This window comes from Pseudonaja textilis, chromosome 4 (genome assembly GCF_049901715.1).
Source record: "Pseudonaja textilis isolate UNSWEBS1 chromosome 4, rPseTex1.2, whole genome shotgun sequence".
NCBI classification, from domain to species: Eukaryota; Metazoa; Chordata; class Lepidosauria; order Squamata; family Elapidae; genus Pseudonaja; species Pseudonaja textilis.
Genome location: NC_141993.1, coordinates 27,303,706 through 27,323,992, shown reverse-complemented (window position 1 = coordinate 27,323,992; position 20,287 = coordinate 27,303,706). Strand labels below are relative to the sequence as shown.

The window sequence follows — 20,287 nt, the reverse complement described above, 5'->3', positions numbered from 1 at the left end:
AGAAGTATGAGCATGAAGTGTGGCATTTGATTGGGACAATCAAATCACAGCACATTTCATCATTTCCCCCCTCTCGGACCAGTGGAGACCCATGACCTTAAATTGCAAAATTTAAAAACCAAGATTGACACACAACTCAAAACCACGTTTCTTGAAGTCTATGGAGATTCTCAGTCAGTCAGAACACACTTGTCCCAAAGGTGCTTTTTTCAAGAGGCAACTGGCCTTTCTGGTTTTCCTTTGAAGATGTTTCGCTTCTCATCCAAGAAGCTTCTTCAGCTCTGACTGGATGGCAGGAATATATTAATAAATCCTTCCATTCTCCATCATCCAGTCAGAGCTGAAGAAACTTCTTGGATGAGAAGTGAAACGTCTTCAAAGAAAAACCAGAAAGTCCAGTTGCCTCTTGAAAAAAGCACCTTCAGGACACATATCTTGAAATTAATCTGCCCTTTTGCATGATATCATGACATTACCCAGGCTTGCTAGTCCTGGTCACTGAAAAAGGATGCTTAAGGGATCATCCCCTTTTCCATTTTTAAATGGAGTTTCTGGATAAAGTTTTATGGCTCTCATGTTGTTTTCTTTGTGTCTTGAGAACCCTGTACTTTATGCAGCTCGCTAAACTTGAATATCTTTAGGGTATGTCAGCAAGAGCTTTGAAAGCTAATCCAGAATTCTACTTTCATATCAGTCCCAGCAGCTGTTAACAAAAATGATAGAGATTGGATTTATGTTTAACCCTTTTGCATTATTGTCTGGTCCAACATCCCACAAAGGAAAATTAGAAGAGCTTTATACTGTCGATTATTTTTATATATATATATATATATATATATATATATATATATATATATATATATATATATTTGTTTTCTGAGGTTCTCGCGGGTATTTGTATGTGGATCTTTGGTTGTTCGGGTTTTCTCCCGCGTAAGATTCAAAGTATCTAGGCAACGTTTCGATGAAGTCTCATTCATCATCTTCAGGCTATCTCGGCAGTTGCATAGGAATGCAAGGTCACATAAAATGGAAGCTCTGTGGACTTCAAGTTTTTCATAAGTCCTGGTCAGATGGTGGGTTTCCTCCCCGTAAAGGTGCAATATTTGTTTTCTGAGGTTCTCGTGGGTATTTGTATGTGGATCTTTGGTTGTTCGGGTTTTCTCCCGCGTAAGATTCAAAGTATCTAGGCAACGTTTCGATGAAGTCTCATTCATCATCTTCAGGCTATCTCGGCAGTTGCATAGGAATGCAAGGTCACATAAAATGGAAGCTCTGTGGACTTCAAGTTTTTCATAAGTCCTGGTCAGATGGTGGGTTTCCTCCCCGTAAAGGTGCAATATTTGTTTTCTGAGGTTCTCGCGGGTATTTGTATGTGGATCTTTGGTTGTTCAGGTTTTCTCCCGCGTAAGATTCAAAGTATCTAGGCAACGTTTTGATGAAGTCTCATTCATCATCTTCATATACACACACACACACACACACACTACTGTATATAAGCACATTTATATCTGTGACAATATAGTATTTTACTATGGCAATGCAGTATATTGTATTTATCCCATTTTAGACATTTTAAATCATTCTGAGAACTCTTTTACACTGGAAAAGTGTGGCATAAGTTGTCCTGAGGAGTAGCAAGTCAATACTACGGATATCTGTTCAAAGGAAACTCTCATTCAAATCAGTGGGATTTATTCTGAGAAAATGAAATTGAACCAGATGTGTAGTACTTCAGATTCAAAGTCCAAAAATGCTCTGAGATGTGCTTTTCTATGGATCACACTGAGGTTGTGAAGGGCTCCTGGGAAAATTTAAAGAGCTTCCAATTTAAAGAGCTAAAAAAACAGCCATGTAAGAATTCCTGTGTATTCCATATCACATTTTTGATATGGACCTGGAATGGTGTCCAGTTCTAAGAACATCTTTTCCCAAACTGGTGTCTAAGTATGATGAGATTTGTCTCAAACAACAACAAAAAAATTCAGTTAGAGTTGTTTAACTTCTGCTTCCTGTGGTTTATATCCCTTTATATAAAATGTGCATATTTAATGTATTTGTACATGGTTGAAGTTCTGGGAACTCTGCCATTTCTGCACTCACAACAACAGCTCAGCCACTGTGCCCTAGTTTCTTCTGTTATTTTACAGCTGCATTGTATCCTTGGTCCAAAAAAAAGGAAGAAATGTAGAATTTCCACAGATACTGTTGATGTTTTTTTTTTTAAAAAAAATTGACAGTTAAATTGTCCTGGTTGAAGTGAATTTAAAACTGTTTCCAATAAAACCAGGGACACCTTCCTGCACCTGGATTTAAAAAAAAACACTACCAAAATTATCAAGTCCTCTTTTTTCTTCTTCACATTTGCTCTGGATGAAGTTATCAATTTTGCTATCAGGGACAGGAAGAGATGGAAAGGAAAGAGGTTGGTTGCTTTTCCTTTGTCCAGCTAGGAAGCTATATCTAACAGACTTCAAAATGTTAAAAAGGATTGAATGGGGGTCAAAGCCCATTTAGAGAAGTATCTAGCAAGAAAACCGTGGCAATTTATACTTTCACCAAGAATAGAGTTAGGATTTAAGGCTCTCATAGATGTGCCCATTAACTCACTGGCCTCCTGACTGATTTTTGACTTTCTGACACCAGCGGGTGCAAATGCCAACTGACCATTGACCAATTAATGGACCATTGACCATTTAATAACTATTTTTGAAAAAATGGAACAGACATCTTGATGGGTTCTACTGCAGGTACTTTTGTGACCATATTTATTTTTGGGTTAGGCCCAGACAAAAAGCAGGAAAATTGTCCCCAATAATACTTTCTGGAAATACTGTGCATTCTTGCCTGGTCATTTTGCCCAAAATAGTCAGTATAATGGGAAAGCTGCTTAGGTATTAAGACATCCCACCTCCTGCTTGTAAAATCCCACTGAAAGAATGACAAGGATTGAAGGCAGGTAGTTTGGGAATTCAGCTGTACGGTGCAAATCCTGAATTGGCCCAATGGCACATGTAAAAGGCGCCTAAACTAATGTAATAATCACAGATTGGGAAATGGAGATACAGCTTCTATCGAGATATTTAAGCTGTGGATTCCAAAATTTTAGATACAGTCTTGTTCCTCTCAACATTAAGACTTCCTTTTATTTATTTATTTTCTGTAATATTTCCACCAGAGGATGGAACACTTGTTCAAAGCAGCCACCGTCTTAACTGTCTTGGAGAGGTGATTTCTTTCTAGTGCTATGGTCTGGTTGGTTTAGCTTGCTGAATTTGAGAAGCTGCTATGCGTCCATTTTCCCCACTGAAATTGAGCAGGGGTGGATTTGACAAGTACTTCATTTTCTCAGTCTTTTCACCACCAGACAATGTCCATCCAGGACGCTGGGTGATTCTCTCCCCTCCTCTTCCCCCCTCATAGTTTTGTATGGCTTGGGAGGGGTGGGAAGAGTTTTGTCACTAGAGAAAGCTTGATTGTTTTCAGGACAGCAGAAATTAAGACTATCATGGATTGCCTTCAAACAGATACTGAGGTTTGGGAATAAAGATGGTGGCAATCTGGAAGCAACTTCAAAATTCTGAATTTTAATCCATTGTCATTTCTGCACATCTGAGTGCTCTCTCTCTCTCTCTCTCTCTCTCTCTCTCTCTCTCTCTCTCACACACACACACACACACACACACACACACACACCTTGTTCTTCCTTACTAATATAAATTCTCTACCACTTCAGATTTCTTCCTCCTGACTCCTGGCTTTACCATCACTGATTGCTAAATATTTGAGAAGGAACTGCAGATTGGTAGGAGAAGCCGAAAAATTTTCCTATCAGGTGCAAATCTTTACCAATGTTGTTTTCAATCCTCATTGGCAGCTGGCTGGATATTTTTGTTGATTCGTTGCCATGGCTGGTTGATTTTAAAATTGGTGTCTATTCCTGGTGAGATATGCAATGCTTCAGGGTTATTTTGAGAGGCCTTTCACTCAAATTAATAAGGGGGATGTCATAAGATCGTTTACATGATTTGAAGTCCTGGAGGAGGAAAAGTGGGCTGTCTAGTTAACATATTAAAGAAGAATGAAAGGAAATAAAGTAACTATGAAAAAAGCAACACCACTTTTCAATTTAAAAAAATAACCATTTAAAATAACTGTCTCGCTCAATTATAAGTAGTCTTCAACTTGCAGCCACTACTGGGAGCAAAATTTCCATTATTAAGCAAAGTGGTTCTTGAGTGAATCATATCCAATTTTATGACTTTTTTGCCACAGTTGCTAAGCAAATCACTGTGAATGTTAAGTGAATCCAGCTTCCCCCAATGACTTGGATTGTCAGAAATCACCTGGAAAGGTGCAAGTGGTGATCACGTGACCCCAGGACACTGCAACCACAGTAAACGCATGCCAGTTGCCAAGCACACAACTTTTGAACACGTGACTGTGGGGATGCTGCAACAATTGTAAGTGAAATATCCAGTTGTAAGTCATTTTTTCCAGTGCCATTGTAATTTTAATGGTTGTTAAATGAATGATTGTAAGTCAAGGACTACCCTGTATAGAGACTAGCCATGCTGTATTGGAAAATTAATTACAAAATGTTATCTCATCAGCAGCATTAAAGGTAGGCAAACATTTGGAAATGGAAGTTGCATTCCTTTACAAACAATACAGCTCCCAGGAGCCACAGCGGGAAGAATGGTGCTACGGAGACATTGCTTGAGGGGAATATGGACAGCGTGGTGGTCATTTGTCCCTCCTGAAAGGAAGGGAGATTTAATCAAGCTAAAATATGTAAAGTTTATCAGAAATATTTTTCCTTAGATCAGGTTTGGAAACTTTTATATTTTCCATGGCCTGCAGTTCCTTCATTGTACCTCCAAACACTGAATGGGACAACTTGCCACAGGCAACTTACTGTGGCCATCTTACCATGGCCAATTCTCCATGGCCAACTCACCACCATCAACTTATCATGGCCAATTCCATGGCTAACATGCCAGAGCCAACTCACCATGGCCAACTCGTGGTGGCCACTTATCATGGCCATGTCTCCATTGCCAGCTTGCCATGACCAACTCACAATGGGACAGTTCACCATGGCCAGCTTACTATGGCCAACATGCTGCAACCAATTCACCACAGCCAACGAGCTGTGGCCATATCCCCACGGCCTCCTTGCCATGGCCAACTTACTGTGAGACAACTCGCCACAGGACAATTTATCAATCCAATTTAATTATTTGAAATAAATTTAAAATGTTTTGATTTTTGTCATTCAGATTTCATTTGCATCCTTTCTTTAGTGATTCTATTTCACCATTTCTTTGATATCAGTGTAACTCTTGTCCTGCAATGAGTTGTCCTGAAGCAAGTTGGCTGTGGCAAGTTTCCCATGGCACGTTAGCCATAGGAAGTTGGCCATGATGAGTTGATTGTGGTGAGTTGGCAACAGTGCATTATCATAGACCCCTCCAAATATATCACTAGAAAAGACTGGTTCCCTTTCTTCCTCCCCAAAACATTTCCATTCAGGTCAATTTCTCCATATAGCAGAAAACATGAGCAATTGCACCAAGACACTTAATGACAGGTGAGATGGCAGGTGGGCCTTAGAGACCAAAGAGCCAGAGGGCTCCATATGTTCCAGACACAATGTTTATAATCTCCAGTATTGGCTCCCTAAGTAACAATACATATATTTATTCAAGATAGATTCCTCATCAGATTTTGCATCAGTATAACTGATGTGCTTCCACATATGTAACAGATATAATGTTCATGTAATAGAAAAGGGCAGCTGACAGAAACCCTCCTCATCTAAGATGGCCAGGAGCAAAGTTAATTTAATTGCGGCAACAACATTCAGCACTATTGCTATATTAAGAAGCCTGAGTGTTATTTCAACACTTTGATAATGAAATTCTCCAAATTAAGAAGGTTTATTTACGGGAACAAGATATTATGCACTGTGATATTATTTTCCTTTAACATCTGCTATTGCAATTTTCTACATTTGGCCATTTAGGTTAGCTCAGGTTTGGGGATAGAGATCATTGCATGGATGACCATTTTAAAAAATGTAAAATTCCAACGTGGATCAGAGAGCTGGAAAACCAATTAAATATGAGCCAACAGTGTGTGGCGACATCCAAAAAAGCCAATGCAATCCTAAATTGCATTAACAGAGGGATACAATCAAGATCAAGTGAAGTATTAATACCACTCTATAAAGCCTTGGTAAGACCACACCTAGAATACAGCATCCAGTTTTGGACACCACACTATAAAAAAGATGTTGAGACTCTAGAAAAAGTACAGAGAAGAGCAACCAGGGTGATTAGAGGACTGGAGACTAAAACATACAAAGAACGGTTACAGGAACTGGGCAGAGAAGAGAAGGACTAGGGGAGAAATGATAGCAGTGTTCCAGTATTTGACGGGTTGCCACAGAGAGGAAGGGGTCAAACTATTTTCCAAAGCACCTGAAGTCCAGACAAGGAACAGTGGATGGAAATTGAACAAGGAGAGATTCGACCTGGAAATAAGGAGAAATTTTCTGACACCGAGAACAATCAACCAATGGAACAGAAGTTGCCTTCGGAAGTTGTGGGAGTTTCATCACTTTCGAGACAGCCACTTGTCAGAAATGGTGTAGGGTCTCCTGCTTTGGTGAGGGGGATTGGACTAGATGGCCTACAAGGTCCCTTCCAATTCTGTTAATCTGTTAAAGCTATAACCTTGCCCCCGCCCTCATGTTACACTTCTTTTTTTTTAATAAAGTTTTATTTGGGTTTTCACGCATACAAAATACAAGTAAAACATCTTTTTTGAAAATAGCATGGTCCCGGGCTGAACTTCTTTATACAGACACAAAACTCAATTTCATGCTTCTTTTTGTATTCTATTCCATATCTTATACTATTTTACATTTTCTATATAGCTTTTCCCCTCTTAATTTTCTCAATTTTACTTTGATTATCTCATCTCAATTCAAATCATTATATTTATACTTTTGTCTGTTCTGTTTCAATTTCATATTATCTTTTCTCATTAAACAAATTTTCTCCTGTAATACTAATTGGAGTATGACACTTTTATATCTTTTAATTCCATCCATTCAACTCTTATTTAAACTTCAATATATACCTTAAGGTTATGACCTTCAATATAATACATAATATGTAACTTCCAATCGAATTCTGCTTGGTACATTCTTATAATACACACTATATTCTTTTTTTAAAAAATGTAAATATATGTAATTATAAACCCTCATTCCATTCCAGTTCAGTTCTATCATTAATAATCATTAAAATCTTAACATCTTTAACACTTCTTTTCAATTAAATATCATACTTCCTTAAAGACACATATAATCTCCATAATTAATTTTTCCCTTATTTCTCTTCACATGTGTTTTATAAATCATTAAATATACCTTTTATTACATTTATTTATTGACAAGCATTCCACTGAATTACGATAGCTATTTTATCAGGCATTTTAATCATACATTGTTTCATATTTTCTAAAATTATTTCTGTTTCTAATATAACCATACTATCTTATGTACCTTTGCAGAATCCCTTTTTCCATTAAATTTTCATCCATTATCTCTAAATAGGCCCTGTTTCTCTATATTTTGTTTTTGTCCTTTATGACTTCTTTTCCTTTCTTTCTTCCCTCTCATCTTCTCCCTCCCCTTTTGACCCCCTTGTCTCTCTACTTCTAATTCTCTCTTCTGCATTTGCCTCTTCTGTTGCTTTCTGATTTTATACTTATTTTTCACTCTAATTTTTTTTAGTTGTTTTTCCCAATCTTAAACTTTCCATTCTCTTTCCCCCTTTTCCTTTTTTTCCCCCATCTAAGATTACTTGTTCATTAAAGATGGCTTCTTCTTTGTCGCAATCTTTTTGTTCTGCAAGCATTTCTTGTTGTTTCTCATAATTCCAAATCTCCATTTCTAAAAACTGAAATATGAAGCCAAAAGAACCTCTCCCTTCTTGTGCATCTTCTTTGTACTTTTTAAGTTCCATTATCAGTTCTTCTAAAAGTGGAGCCATTTTAAACAGTTTTAAACAACCACCTGATTGATTTTAGTCATTCAAAACAATAACCAAGAATCCAGAAATCATCAAGTAATCCAGATAGTCCCGAGTTATATCTTATTTCTTTTTCGACTTTCTCTTCCTGAGATTTTTGTTGCAATATTTCAGTTAGAATGTATGCTTTGGAAGTCTTGTTGAGATTTTGCTGTAAATTCTTTTTTAATTCCAGGCAGTCTCCTCCCTTCCAGATCCTGCCCTTTTATTCTTTTTCTCTTCTTTCCTGTTTTCAAAAGCTTTTAATTATCCAGAAATCTTTATTATCCCCTTGACTTTTTATTTTCAGCATTAAATGCCTATTGATATCAAAGTGGATTTTTTTCCAATTTTTTTACTTAAGTCTCTTAGCTGTCAGTATAGGAGAAGGAGAAAAAAAACCAAATCTTATCTTCCTCCTGCACATTCTTTTCCAGTCGAGTTCTTCTTTGTGGTGGCCATTTCTGACCACCACTGCAACCGCCTTTGCGAAAGGGAGTAATGGCCAGCTGGGGAGGAGAGATGCAGCTCTCCTCAACCCTGCAGGCAGTCTCCCCCCTCTTCACCACCTCTACGGGGTGGCTTAGCCCCGAAACCAGCCGGCTTGGGGCACTCCAGCGGCGAGCAACCTCATGTTACACTTCTGATTTAGATATTATGCCATCACTTTGGAAAGAATCCTTCTTTCAAAAACATATCAAAAATATCTCAGAAACCACCAACCAACTATTATAATCAGATCGAATCGGCACAGCACCCAAGCCAACTAAAGCCCTTCAAAACATCCCAAATAAACCCAAACATTCAGCAGCCACAGAAGAAGGAAAAAACCAGGAGGTATCCACAATGTACGGTATAATGACTGCAACAATGACTGCATAGGACAAATAGGCAGAATGCATCCATGAACATCAATTAGCAACCAGAAGAAATGATGAAATCTGTTTAATTTCCCTACATATGGACAGACTAAACCAGACTTAACAACTGGGAAACTGTGACCATCTTAGATCAAGCCAAGTCCAAAAATGCTGAATAATTTCGAGAAACTTGGCACTCTTGACAAATTAGCCATCAACAGACACATAGATGATATCTACATACTGTGCAAAACAAACAAACCAAAAATGAAACAAAAAGACCCAACTATCTCCCCACCAGCAATCAATACCCAGATGAACATAGATTAACTCCAAGATTAATATTAGACCAGAATCAAGAAGTGAACAATATCCCAATTAAGGAACTGCCAAACAAGCTAACAATAAACAGTCCAATCAAAGAACCTCCAAAACTACTCCCATCAACACTGATAGGGCAAGCTACTAGAATATTAATTGAGAGCTGCACTCCTACTAGCACTGATGATGTTACCTAGTTTGGGTAATGAAACACATGCAAGAAACATGCTCATTAAGGACCCTCAAGAATCCTTCTGTTGGATACCGTAGCAGATTTCTTTCAAAGTAGGTAGCAGTTTCTGAATATTCTGATTTACAACAGTGACACCTAAAATAAATATATTGATGAGGGGAAAAAAAAAAAAAGCTTGCAGAGGTCCTGAAGAACAAATCCTATGTAGAAGTCTGAAGGTGGTGACTCCACTCATTGTGAAAAAAATAGCATCTACATCAGGGGTGGGCAAACTACGGCCCGGGGGCACATCCGGCCCGTTGGTCTTTTTAATCCGGCCTGACGAAGATTGGTACAGAATTAAGGTTTGATGTGAATGATTGAATGATTGCATTCATTTGATTTTGACTTGTAATGACAGGCATTTCGACACCAGGTGGAGGCCCGTCTGTTAAATTTGAAAAGTCAATGAGGCCCCCGAGCCAAAAAGTTTGCCCACCCCTGATCTACATAGTATAGTAGAACCTCTGGTCACTAATGCTTCTGACCATGATCAAATCGGGTTCCAACCCAAAAATTCACAAAATTTTTGAATCTGGTCACAAACACATAGTCAGGTGGTGATCAAACATGACTCCTGACCCAGAAATTCCTGAAGATGAAACAACAGAAGAAAAAGAAATCACCAAAGTTATGGAACAAATTATGGTCGTGACCAGAGATTCTACTGTATATGATAACCACTTTCACATATTACTCCTGAGTACTTTTCTTCAAGCTGTTACCTTCTGATGAGAGGGAATATACTTTCAAGAATTCTAAACCAACTTCTCACAATTTTAGAAATTATTGTCCCAGAATTCTGGAGAGCTTCAAGCTGGAGAAAGTTGTTTCAAAAACAATAATAATTAGAAAAGTTTCAAAGCCATGGTTTCAAATGAAAAGAAAATAAGTTTTGACAACACAGTTCTAGGCTGCATAAACAGAGAGATAGAATCAAGATCACATGAAGTTATCATAATACCATTTTATAATGCCTTGGTAAGGCCACACCTGGAATACCACATCCAGTTTTTGTCGCCACGATGTAAAAAAAGATGTTGAGATGTTGAGCAACAAAGATGATTAGGGGACTGGGAGCTAAAACAAACAACCCTAACCCTAACCCTAACCCTTAACCCTAACCCTAACCCTAACCCTAACCCTAACCCTAACCCTACCCTACCCAACCCTATCCTGCCTTATCCTATCCTATTCTAACCCTCCCATGGAACTGATTTCATGGTCAGATCAACCTAATGGGACTGATCGTACTAACCAGGAGTTGCACTTGAGTTGAGAGATTCTTCATCTAAATTGGTGCATTAGATCTCTGCAAGATTAATATCTTTCTTATCCATTGAATGAGCCTTCTCCTGCCTTCTCCAATATTGTCCCAAAATGTCAAACTTGCCCTCTCTTATAACGTAACCACACACCTAGCCACACTCTTCCACTCTCCCATGTTAATGCACACTCCTACGAAAAGTGGGGGAAGGGAAAGCCCACCCTTGTCTTTGGAAACTGGACTAGTCTGCAGCTCCAGTGGTGAGAAAGTACCCTGATTCCTTCAGAGTAGGATTCCCAATCAGATTTTTCCCTCCTAAACAATTTCTATTAAAAATCTGCAATTCTTAATAGCCTGCTGGAATGGTACCATAACATATCTAGCTCCTTCACACGCCTTCTCTATTGAAATAGTAAGGATGGTTTACTTGTAGAGAACCTTCTTATTTACTATAGAACACCCACATTATTTGAAAAAGGGCACTGAAATCGGAGCACTGCAAAATGCACAGAAATATCATTCTGTACAAGACTAAAATCTCATTCCATAATTGCCACATAGTAAAATATGCTTCAACTTAACCCTATATGCAGAATTAATTAGTTAACAAAGAGGACCTCACAGGTAGTCCTTGATTTACAACAGTTCATTTAGGGATCAAAGCTACAACAGCACTGATAAAAGGGACTTATGACCATTTTTCACACTTATGACCGTTGCAACATCCCCATGGTCACGTGATCAAAATTCAACCACTTGGTAACTGACTCATATTTATGACGGTTGCAGTGTTCTGGGGTCATGTGATCACCTTTGCCCAGGGAAAGCCAGAGTCACTTAACAAAGTGATTCATTTAACAACTCTGTCAAGAAAAGTCGTAAAATGGGACAAAACTCACTTGACAAATGTCTCACTTAGCAACAAAACTTTCAAGCTCAACTGTGGTTGTAAGTCAAGGAATATCTTTACTGCTAAATGCAATTGCTTTTTAATAACTTTTGTTGTAGCGCTAAATGAAGCTAAGCATAAATGTTGCTCAACAAGCTACTTACTCTAAAGATACATTAATATTTCATATTAAAGCTTGATGCTTTGTTATTTTTCTAGCACTTTTTCAAATGTGGGAAATGTATAGAATTACTAAAAGATCTTCAGAAAATGCCTATATATGCTTTTTGGTACTATATACACTCAAAAGGCACACACTTTTAGGAACTAAGGGCAACACTTGAGTCCCAAATCATGTTGGGGAAAGCACACACCAAAAAATGAACTTGGCGTGACATTTAGAATAGAATAGAATAACAGAGTTGGAAGGGACCTTGGAGGTCTTCTAGTCCAACCCCCTGCCTAGGCAGGAAACCCTACACCACTTCAGACAAATAGTTATCCAACATCTTTTTAAAATCTTCCAGTACTAGAGCATTTGGTTAATTTCCACCCATTGCTTCTTGTCCTGCCCTCAGGTGCGTTGGAGAATACTTTAATAGACACTGATAGAATTAAATGAGTTTCAGACCATATGATTAATGTTTAAAATTTCCCATCCTATCACATTAAATATTATTAGACTGAGTTGTGTTTTGGAGATGCTCTGGGGCAAGAGTCTTCAAACTTGGCAAGTTTATGACTTGTGGACTTCAACTCCCAGAATTCCTGAGCTAACATGACTGAAGCAGGAATTCTGGGAGTTGAAGTCCACAAGTCTTAAAGCTGTCAAGTTTGCCCCTGCTCTGGGGCATCTCTCAAAGTTTCCAAGAGGTATCTGTGCTTTTAGTGCTCAGACTGTTCAAACCTGTTAGACACACTTATCTACACTAATATGCATAGACTTGCACTAAACCCTTTTTCAACCCAACTCTCCGTACAAAAAGCTTTACATCGTTTTCATACCTGAATTCATTTTCTACTTGGAAGCCTTTTCTTCTTGCAAGATCCATTAGGAAGGCTCTCCTGGTCATCCCCATTTTCCTCTCCACAATGAAAATGATGATGTCCCTAAACTCTATTTTGTAGCTGCTCAGAGGAATGGCAATTTGCATTCTTTTCTGCCTTTTCCTCATGGGACTGAAGCTGGTAGTTTTGATCTTATTCATGACACACCATCTACTTTCCTTTGTTTGTTGAAACTTAGACCTCACTCAGGAAAAAATAAGGCTTGCAGTCAATCGGTCTGGCCAACCAGCAGCCTGCTTTTGAAGTTACCATCCAGTGATGTCGCTTGCTCTCTTTTCCCCTAAAAGTCACCCAAAGAAAGTTTTGTACTGTAAATCTATTTATCGCTTTTCAGAGCACTCCTGAATCAGGCAACTATGAATACTTCCTCAGAAAATCAGAAAAGACAGAATTACTGTCTTTTTGTCTGTCCTATTTGAAAGAATATTTAAATAACTTCCCTAAAACTTATTTGCAGATGATTTTTTTAAAACAATAGCCCAATTTATCTAAGGAACTACATCAGGTGAATGCCTTATATAAACAAATAGCTTCAGTGTGGGATAATAAACCAAGTTATACAGAGGTTAAATTAGCTAACTAGTCAAAATATTGTCCTTATTTTGAAAAGCTAAGTACTGAGCAGACTATCAAAGACAGCTTCTTAGTACAATGTCAGTGGGTAGGAACTACAGTCCTGAACACAAAAATCTACATGGATTTATAATATTCCTGTTCAAATGCTTGCCCATACAAGATCACATATAAAATCCCTTACTTCTCTACTGTGACCTTAATTTAACATGGAAATCTAAAAATGCATGAGTGTGTGTATATGTATACATACACACACATATACATATACTACTATAAATACATATATGCCTATATACCGTCCTATACACACACACACACAGAGAGAGAGAGAGAGAGAGAGAGGCATGTGTGTGTACACAGTTTCTCAGTGAAAATGTTTTATCAATTATAGACCTTGCTCACCTAAATTCAGGAAGAAATCTTTTCCAAGGGGAATATCAAAAACTGGGTGAAATATATGGTCCTCTACCAACTGAGGTAATTCTCCTTATCTAATTAGATTAATGCAAAGTTTTGCAAACTTTCCCTTCATCAGGTATCATTACATGATGTCATATAATTGGTCAGCGTTAAAACAACTGGCCACTTTTTTCCAAGACTAGCCAAATTTTAGAAAGTAGCTATTTGAAGTTGTGATTTACTACAAGATTATTCAGAAGATGTTGACAATCTCCAGAGATTTCAGCCATTTAATCTACACAAGAGAGGTAATAATTTCACAAAAATTGAAGCATCTGGGGTTGCTAGAATATGCATCACCTCAGAAGCATAAATCCAAAAGAATGCCTAGAAGGTGAAAAGCTGTCCTGTGAATTTTTGACAAAGTTATACAATTCCCTTTCTATTCTTCAATTTAAATTCTGGGAGAAATTTCGAGGATTTTCAATTGTGATGCTTTTTTATCCGTGGTAATCCCTTTCTATGAGAGCCAGATGGATGTTCTGGTTAAGGCATCAGGCTAGAAGGTGGAACACCATGAATTATAGACCAAAAGCCACCTTGGGCCAGTCACTCTCTCTCAGCCCTAGGAAGGAACCATTGACAAACCACTTACAAAATCTTGTCCAAAAAAACTGCACAGTGTCTTGAAGACACTAAAAAAGAAACGAAAAAGAAAATCCTTTCTTCATTCTTTGTATCATGGCTTCTAGTTGCCAACTAATTCAGAAATAACGATAGAAAGCTCAACAATCTGAAACAATTGCAGTGTCAGTTCTGCCTCAGCTCGAACCTCTAAGTAAGAAAGATGCTTAAATCCATTTGTTGAGAAAGGTATAGTTTACGAGACGTCAAGTGAGTTACAGTAATGCAAAGCCAGAACTGACAATTGTGTGCCAAAACCCACAAGTCTAACTTTCCCTTTCCTTAGGTACTTCCCATGCTGGCCTCCTGTCCAATCAAATTCAAAGCCAGCCAGGGGTGAGATTTGGCGGTTGTCCAAACCGGCCATAACATTAGCTACGAACCCATAGCAGCCTACCCCTGCATGTAGTTCTTGATTTCCATCGTTTATTTAGCAGTTATTTGAAATTACAACGGCACTGAAAAGTGTCTTATGACCAGTTTTCACACTTATGACCACTGCAGCATCCCCCAGGGTCATGTGATTAAGTTCAGGTGGCGTAGCAACTGACTCATCTTTATGACAGCTGCAGTGTCCCAATGGAGGAAGCCAGATTCATTTAATAACTGCAGTGGTTCACTTAACAACCAGGGCACAAAAGGTGGGGAAGTGGGGCACAACTCACTTAACAACAGTCTTACTTAACAAGGGACATTTTGGGCTCAATTGTAATCATAAGTTGAGGGCCTCCTGTATTGAAAAATGATCTTATGTTTAAGTAAGATGTATTAGAAAGTTTTGATTAATGAAAAAGTATTTTTTTAAAGTTTAGTATTTTGAAGAAAAAAAAGAGTTAGAAAAGAGGGCGGAGATTCAATAAGGTCAAAGAAATTGAAAGAATACAATGAATCCTGTAAATAAAAATGGTGACAGTTCACAAAGATTATTAGGTGCAAATAGAAATACATACTATTTCCATAGCAAGAAAGATAAAGCAGGAATAGTTTAAATTGATTATTTTATTCCAAGAGGAAAATATGTTATCATTTGAATATCACTTCTTGTGCTTGTGATGGAAAAAAAAATGAAACTTTGAGTTTTGTTTTGTTGATAGAAAGATGTGTTGTTATAGAAATGGCTAGTTATATATTGATGTGTAAAAGCAAAAAGTTGAGATTGGAGTGTTTTTATCTTGTTTTGTGCTAAGAAGAATCGGAAGTTAATGCCTTCTCTCTCTCTCTCTCTCTCTCTCTCTCTCTCCTTTCATCTCACATTCCCTTTTCCCCGCTCCCTTTTTATCCCTTAATTTCCTATTTTTTTTCCTCCTCTTCTTTGTATTTTATATAATAAAAGTAGTTGAACTGCAAAATAGTACCTCTTCACTGACACTTATAAAGAGCGCAGAACCAGTCAGACACTGGCTGGCAAGATTCCAGCTTCAAGTAGCGCTTCAGGGATTCCTGTTATCTGAGTCATAGCACCATGTGCAATATCTCATTCTTCATTACCCATGAATAGAGATAAAAAACCACACTGGCCACAGAACTGTTTGCAGTAAAATGTATGTCATAGACTTCCTTCAGACCCTCATCCGTGGATTTCCTTGAAAAACAGTTATGTATATATGTAAAGTAATATAATTAAATAAATATTGTATTATAATTGTAATGATAACATAACAAAAAAGTAAGGATTTAAGAAATAAGTTATAGATTTACTTGTAACAAATGACTTTAATTGACACTAATAGAGATGTACACTACTATGAAAACGTTGCAAAAATGGGAGAACATGTTTCTCTTTTTTTAAAATATATTATTTTTTAAAAAAAACTTTCAATAAACATTATTAAGAAGAAAAGAAAAAGAAAACCAGTGTGCAGCAGTACCAAAATGAGGGAGATTAAAGCTTTGTTTTAAAAGATGGTCTCTGTGCTTTGGGGAGCTGTAAGCCTTCTATGACAGTTTAGGGATCTGGATAACAATTATTAAGAAGCCATTTTGGTTTAATTGTGTCTACTGAGGCTCCATATCATAAAGAGTAAGGCACCGTTTATCCTAGATTAATCTATGGTCTAACTGTCCATTGTGTGGATTAACAATCTTCTACCCTCCACTTATTTTAGTCTGTAGCTCCCACAGTCCTCTGTTATTAGTCATGTTGTCTGGATCTGTTAAAGATCAGCTGTCCAAATTTGCAGGTAGTCCTCAACGTTTGACCATCATTGAGCCCAAAATTTCTGTGATTAAGCGAGACATTTGTTAAATGAGTTTTGTCCCATTTTATGAGCTTTCTTACCACTGTTGCTAAGTGAATCGCTGCAGTTGTTCAGTTAGTAACATGGATGTTAAATGAATCTGGCTTTTCCCCATTGACTTTGCTTGTCAGAAAGTCACAAGGGCCCAGCAGAGATTAGACTGCCTGAGACTTCTCAGAAAACAACAACTGAATGGAAAACTGCTGGTGACCTTCTACCACTGCACCATAGAGAGTATCTTAACTTACTGCACCTCTGTATGGTTTGCCAGTTGCACAGTGGCAGATAGGAAAGCACTCCAGAGGGTTAACGTCATTGCCCAGAAGATCATTGGTTGTCCTCTCCCCTCTTTGGAAGAGCTTTATAGCTCCCTCTGCCTTAAGAAAATTCAAAACATTCTCAAAGATCCATCTCATCCTGGGAACCCTTTTTTTTAACTATTACCCAATGGCAGATGGTTCCAGATAATAAAAACAAGGACAAATAGGCTGAAAAACAGCTTCTATCCCAGGGCAGTAACTCTGCTGAATTCTACTGTATGGTGCAATATTAATGCAATATCAGGGGTTTTCAATTCAATGTATAGAATGTGAAGGATGTGTATTTTCATAGTCATAATGTACACTGAAGATGGTATTTAATTTTGTTGTACAAGGTGCTGTGACAATTAAACTAAACTAAACTAAAAGTGATCACATGACCCTGGGACACTGCAAGTGTCATAAATATGATCTAATTTTGATCATATGACCACAAGGATGCTGCAACAGTTGTAAGAGTTAAAAACAATCATAAGTCATTTTTTTCAGTACCATTATAACTTTAAATGGTCACTGAACAAACAGTTGTGAGTTGAGGGCTACATGTATCTGGAAATTCAGCAGATTGCCTATCTCTAGTGAATTATAAGGAATACAGATTTTTTTTTTCATGGTTGAACATGGTGTGGGAAGAAATATCCATTTGGTTCAGTTCCAAGCTGGGAGAAAGACACTGGAAACATGGAGGCTGCTTGGAGAGACTGTTTAATGATGAAGCAGGATCACCAGCAGTCCTGGCCTCTGGGCAGCTCACCATATGGGGTTGAGAGTACAGGGTTTTTATACCTTCTCTTGGGTTTTGCACTAGAGCTTCTTCTTCCTGTGCAAGAATGTGTATTCTATTGACTGTTGTAGGGGTTATGAAGGGGTCATAGCTGGCTCTATAGGTTGTCTTAGCTCCCTGATTTGTTGAGGTTTGCAGGGGGTAAAGCAATGAAGGGGCATTGGGCAATTCCTATTGTGGATGAGGGCTAATCCTACTTTTGTTCAGACCTTGCTGCAGGGAGTTTTTGCCTATGAATAGATACTCAGCTTCTTTCAATAGCTCTTTATCTTTTAAGTGCTGACATCTGCCAAGGTCTATTAAGAAATGTGGGGGCTGCTTTCTCCCTCTAAAAAAACATGTTTCTCAATTTCTCATCCAGGGAAATATAATATTCTGACTTTTTTAATATTTCTCAAAATATTTCATTTTTCTAGGAGCGGGTGGATGCTAATTTTCTACAATGGTATTTCTCTTAATATGCAACCTGATAATTTTAACAGCACCTGCTAGACATTGGCTCTTGATCCTTTTCAAGGAACAATCTGTGTTCTGAGGTTGAATTCTCCTCTCCTCACATGAAATAGTTTAGGATGCAGCGCACCAGTTCCTTTTGCCTGTGATCCAACAAAACTCTCGCAGTGACTTTGATACACTTTAGAATCATAAAGGATTCTTTGTGGCAGCATTATTATTTTAGCAGTGTCATATCAAGAGGTTCATCTAGAAATGGGAAGGAGATGAAAGAGCATTGATAAAAATGCCACTAATTCCAAAATAGCTCAAGAGGCTGTGAAAAACCCAGGAGTTCATGTGGGGTTTGGCATCTACTGACCTCAGCTGTTAGATCCATGTGTCGATTTGTTTATTTCTCTTTATTTTAGTATCCAAGTTATGCAACGTGTAATCTGCATGAACTAAAATGAAGATACAGCTCTAAGTACCTAGTTTCTTTTTTTTCTCTGAGATTCTTTTTTTTTAATTCGCTTTTTGCTATTTCTCTGCACATCTTCACTGTCATTTCAGCAGCCCTTCTGTTATTTGTTCCTCCAGAGACATGCTAGTGGCTTGAGAACTATTTGTAGGGTTATTTATTTATTTATTCGTTCATTCATTTGCTCTCAGCACTCCAACTGTCGCTAACGCCAGTTAGGGAAAAGTTTAGAATATGTTTGAAAGTATCTTGCCACCACCAGTTCTTTGAAGGGTGTTTTGTTTTTTTTAACAAGATCTCACAGTGGGGCAGATTGAGAATGAAAATAGAGCTCATGAGCCATTTTACCTCTAAAAAAGAACAAAAGGGCAAAAAATAGCACCGTCGGATATCTGCAAAGGTATAGCACCTAGCTGGAAAAACTGGCGGATAAGAAGATACATTCTAAAGTTGCTTTCTAAGTTTCTGTTTCTTTTGTTTTCTTTGTGTTAATTTCCTATCACTTCAGGCATCTGTTCTGATTACCGCCAGGGAATCATTCTGCATTCATTACAGCTTGCAACTTCTGTTCATAATCCAACTCGGTCTGAGTAAAGTGTTAATTAGTTGTACTTGCTGTCACTGTTAAGTTGGCAACCCCAGGCTTCTACAAAATATGACTGTTGTATCAGACTCTGAGGGTATGGATTATACTTGATACCCACAAAGGTTCTGCTTGACTTATAGAGGTAGCTGGCCTTGAGCTGCATCAGCAGTGCCTTTGAAAAGCTCAAACCGTATCTATCTATTTCTGGAGACCATGTCTCACAGCATTTTCTAGTATAAATGATGATAAAGTGTGCACTGAGGTTTAATTCAAGCACTATGCCATTAAAGAAACAGTGTGATGCTCTCCTACTTTAAAATGATGATGACCTCTGAAGTGAGCTAGCAGTAGAGCTGGATAATTGTGCCAGTGAAATTCAACAATTTTGGATTAAAGCAGGAGCATGCAACTTTTTTTTTTTTTCAGATGAAGGAGGGGGATTGAGGCTGTTTGGGGCTTTTGAATGGCCTCACAGAAGGGGTATAAAATTAAAAATAGTGAGCCAAGCTTGGACAACAATTAAACTTAGATTTATTTTGCTTCCACTACACTTTGCAGAATTAAATAAAAATGGTATGATTACTCTCCAGCCATCTGTGTAATCATTTCCTCCATTTTAATACATTAACAATTATAATTTGTTAAGAGAGTCTGGGGGTCTCTGGAACTCAAGTTTTCAAAGGCTTCTTTCAAAAATAATAGGTTCCAAAAATAGTTCTCCTTTTTGAACATCTCAAGGCTCAGATAAACAGACAGTTTGTAAATTAATAACTTGGAACTGAAAACAATCCATCCGTTAATCAATGGATGAGTTGGAGATGGTAGATGTAAGTCAGTTCCTGTTAAAATTCCTTAGGTCCTTCTCTTCTTTTTTGCTGTTTTATGATCTTTCAAAGAAAAAATACCCAGCAATTAGAGAGGCATAGAAAATGAGTTCCTACTTCAATTTTCATTCTACAAAAATGGATAACAAGGATAGGCAATCTTTCAGTGGACATGATAGTGGTATAAAGTGACTGGGAAAATATGAAAAAATGTTACCGAAGTAAAAAGGGCAAACACATTTT

The 20,287-nt window shown here is 37.8% G+C and overlaps 1 protein-coding gene across 2 annotated transcripts in view; it reads right to left on the bottom strand.

The window, feature by feature from the left end:
- Positions 1-12,861, bottom strand: part of DNTT (DNA nucleotidylexotransferase) — a 228,977-nt gene extending 216,116 nt beyond the window's left edge. For both annotated transcript variants that reach the window (XM_026710513.2, XM_087932475.1), the window contains exon 1: positions 12,659-12,861. In XM_026710513.2, coding sequence (XP_026566298.1) covers positions 12,659-12,861 — 203 coding nt within the window. The remainder of the gene's footprint in view (positions 1-12,658) is intronic.
- Positions 12,862-20,287: the final 7,426 nt, after the last annotated feature.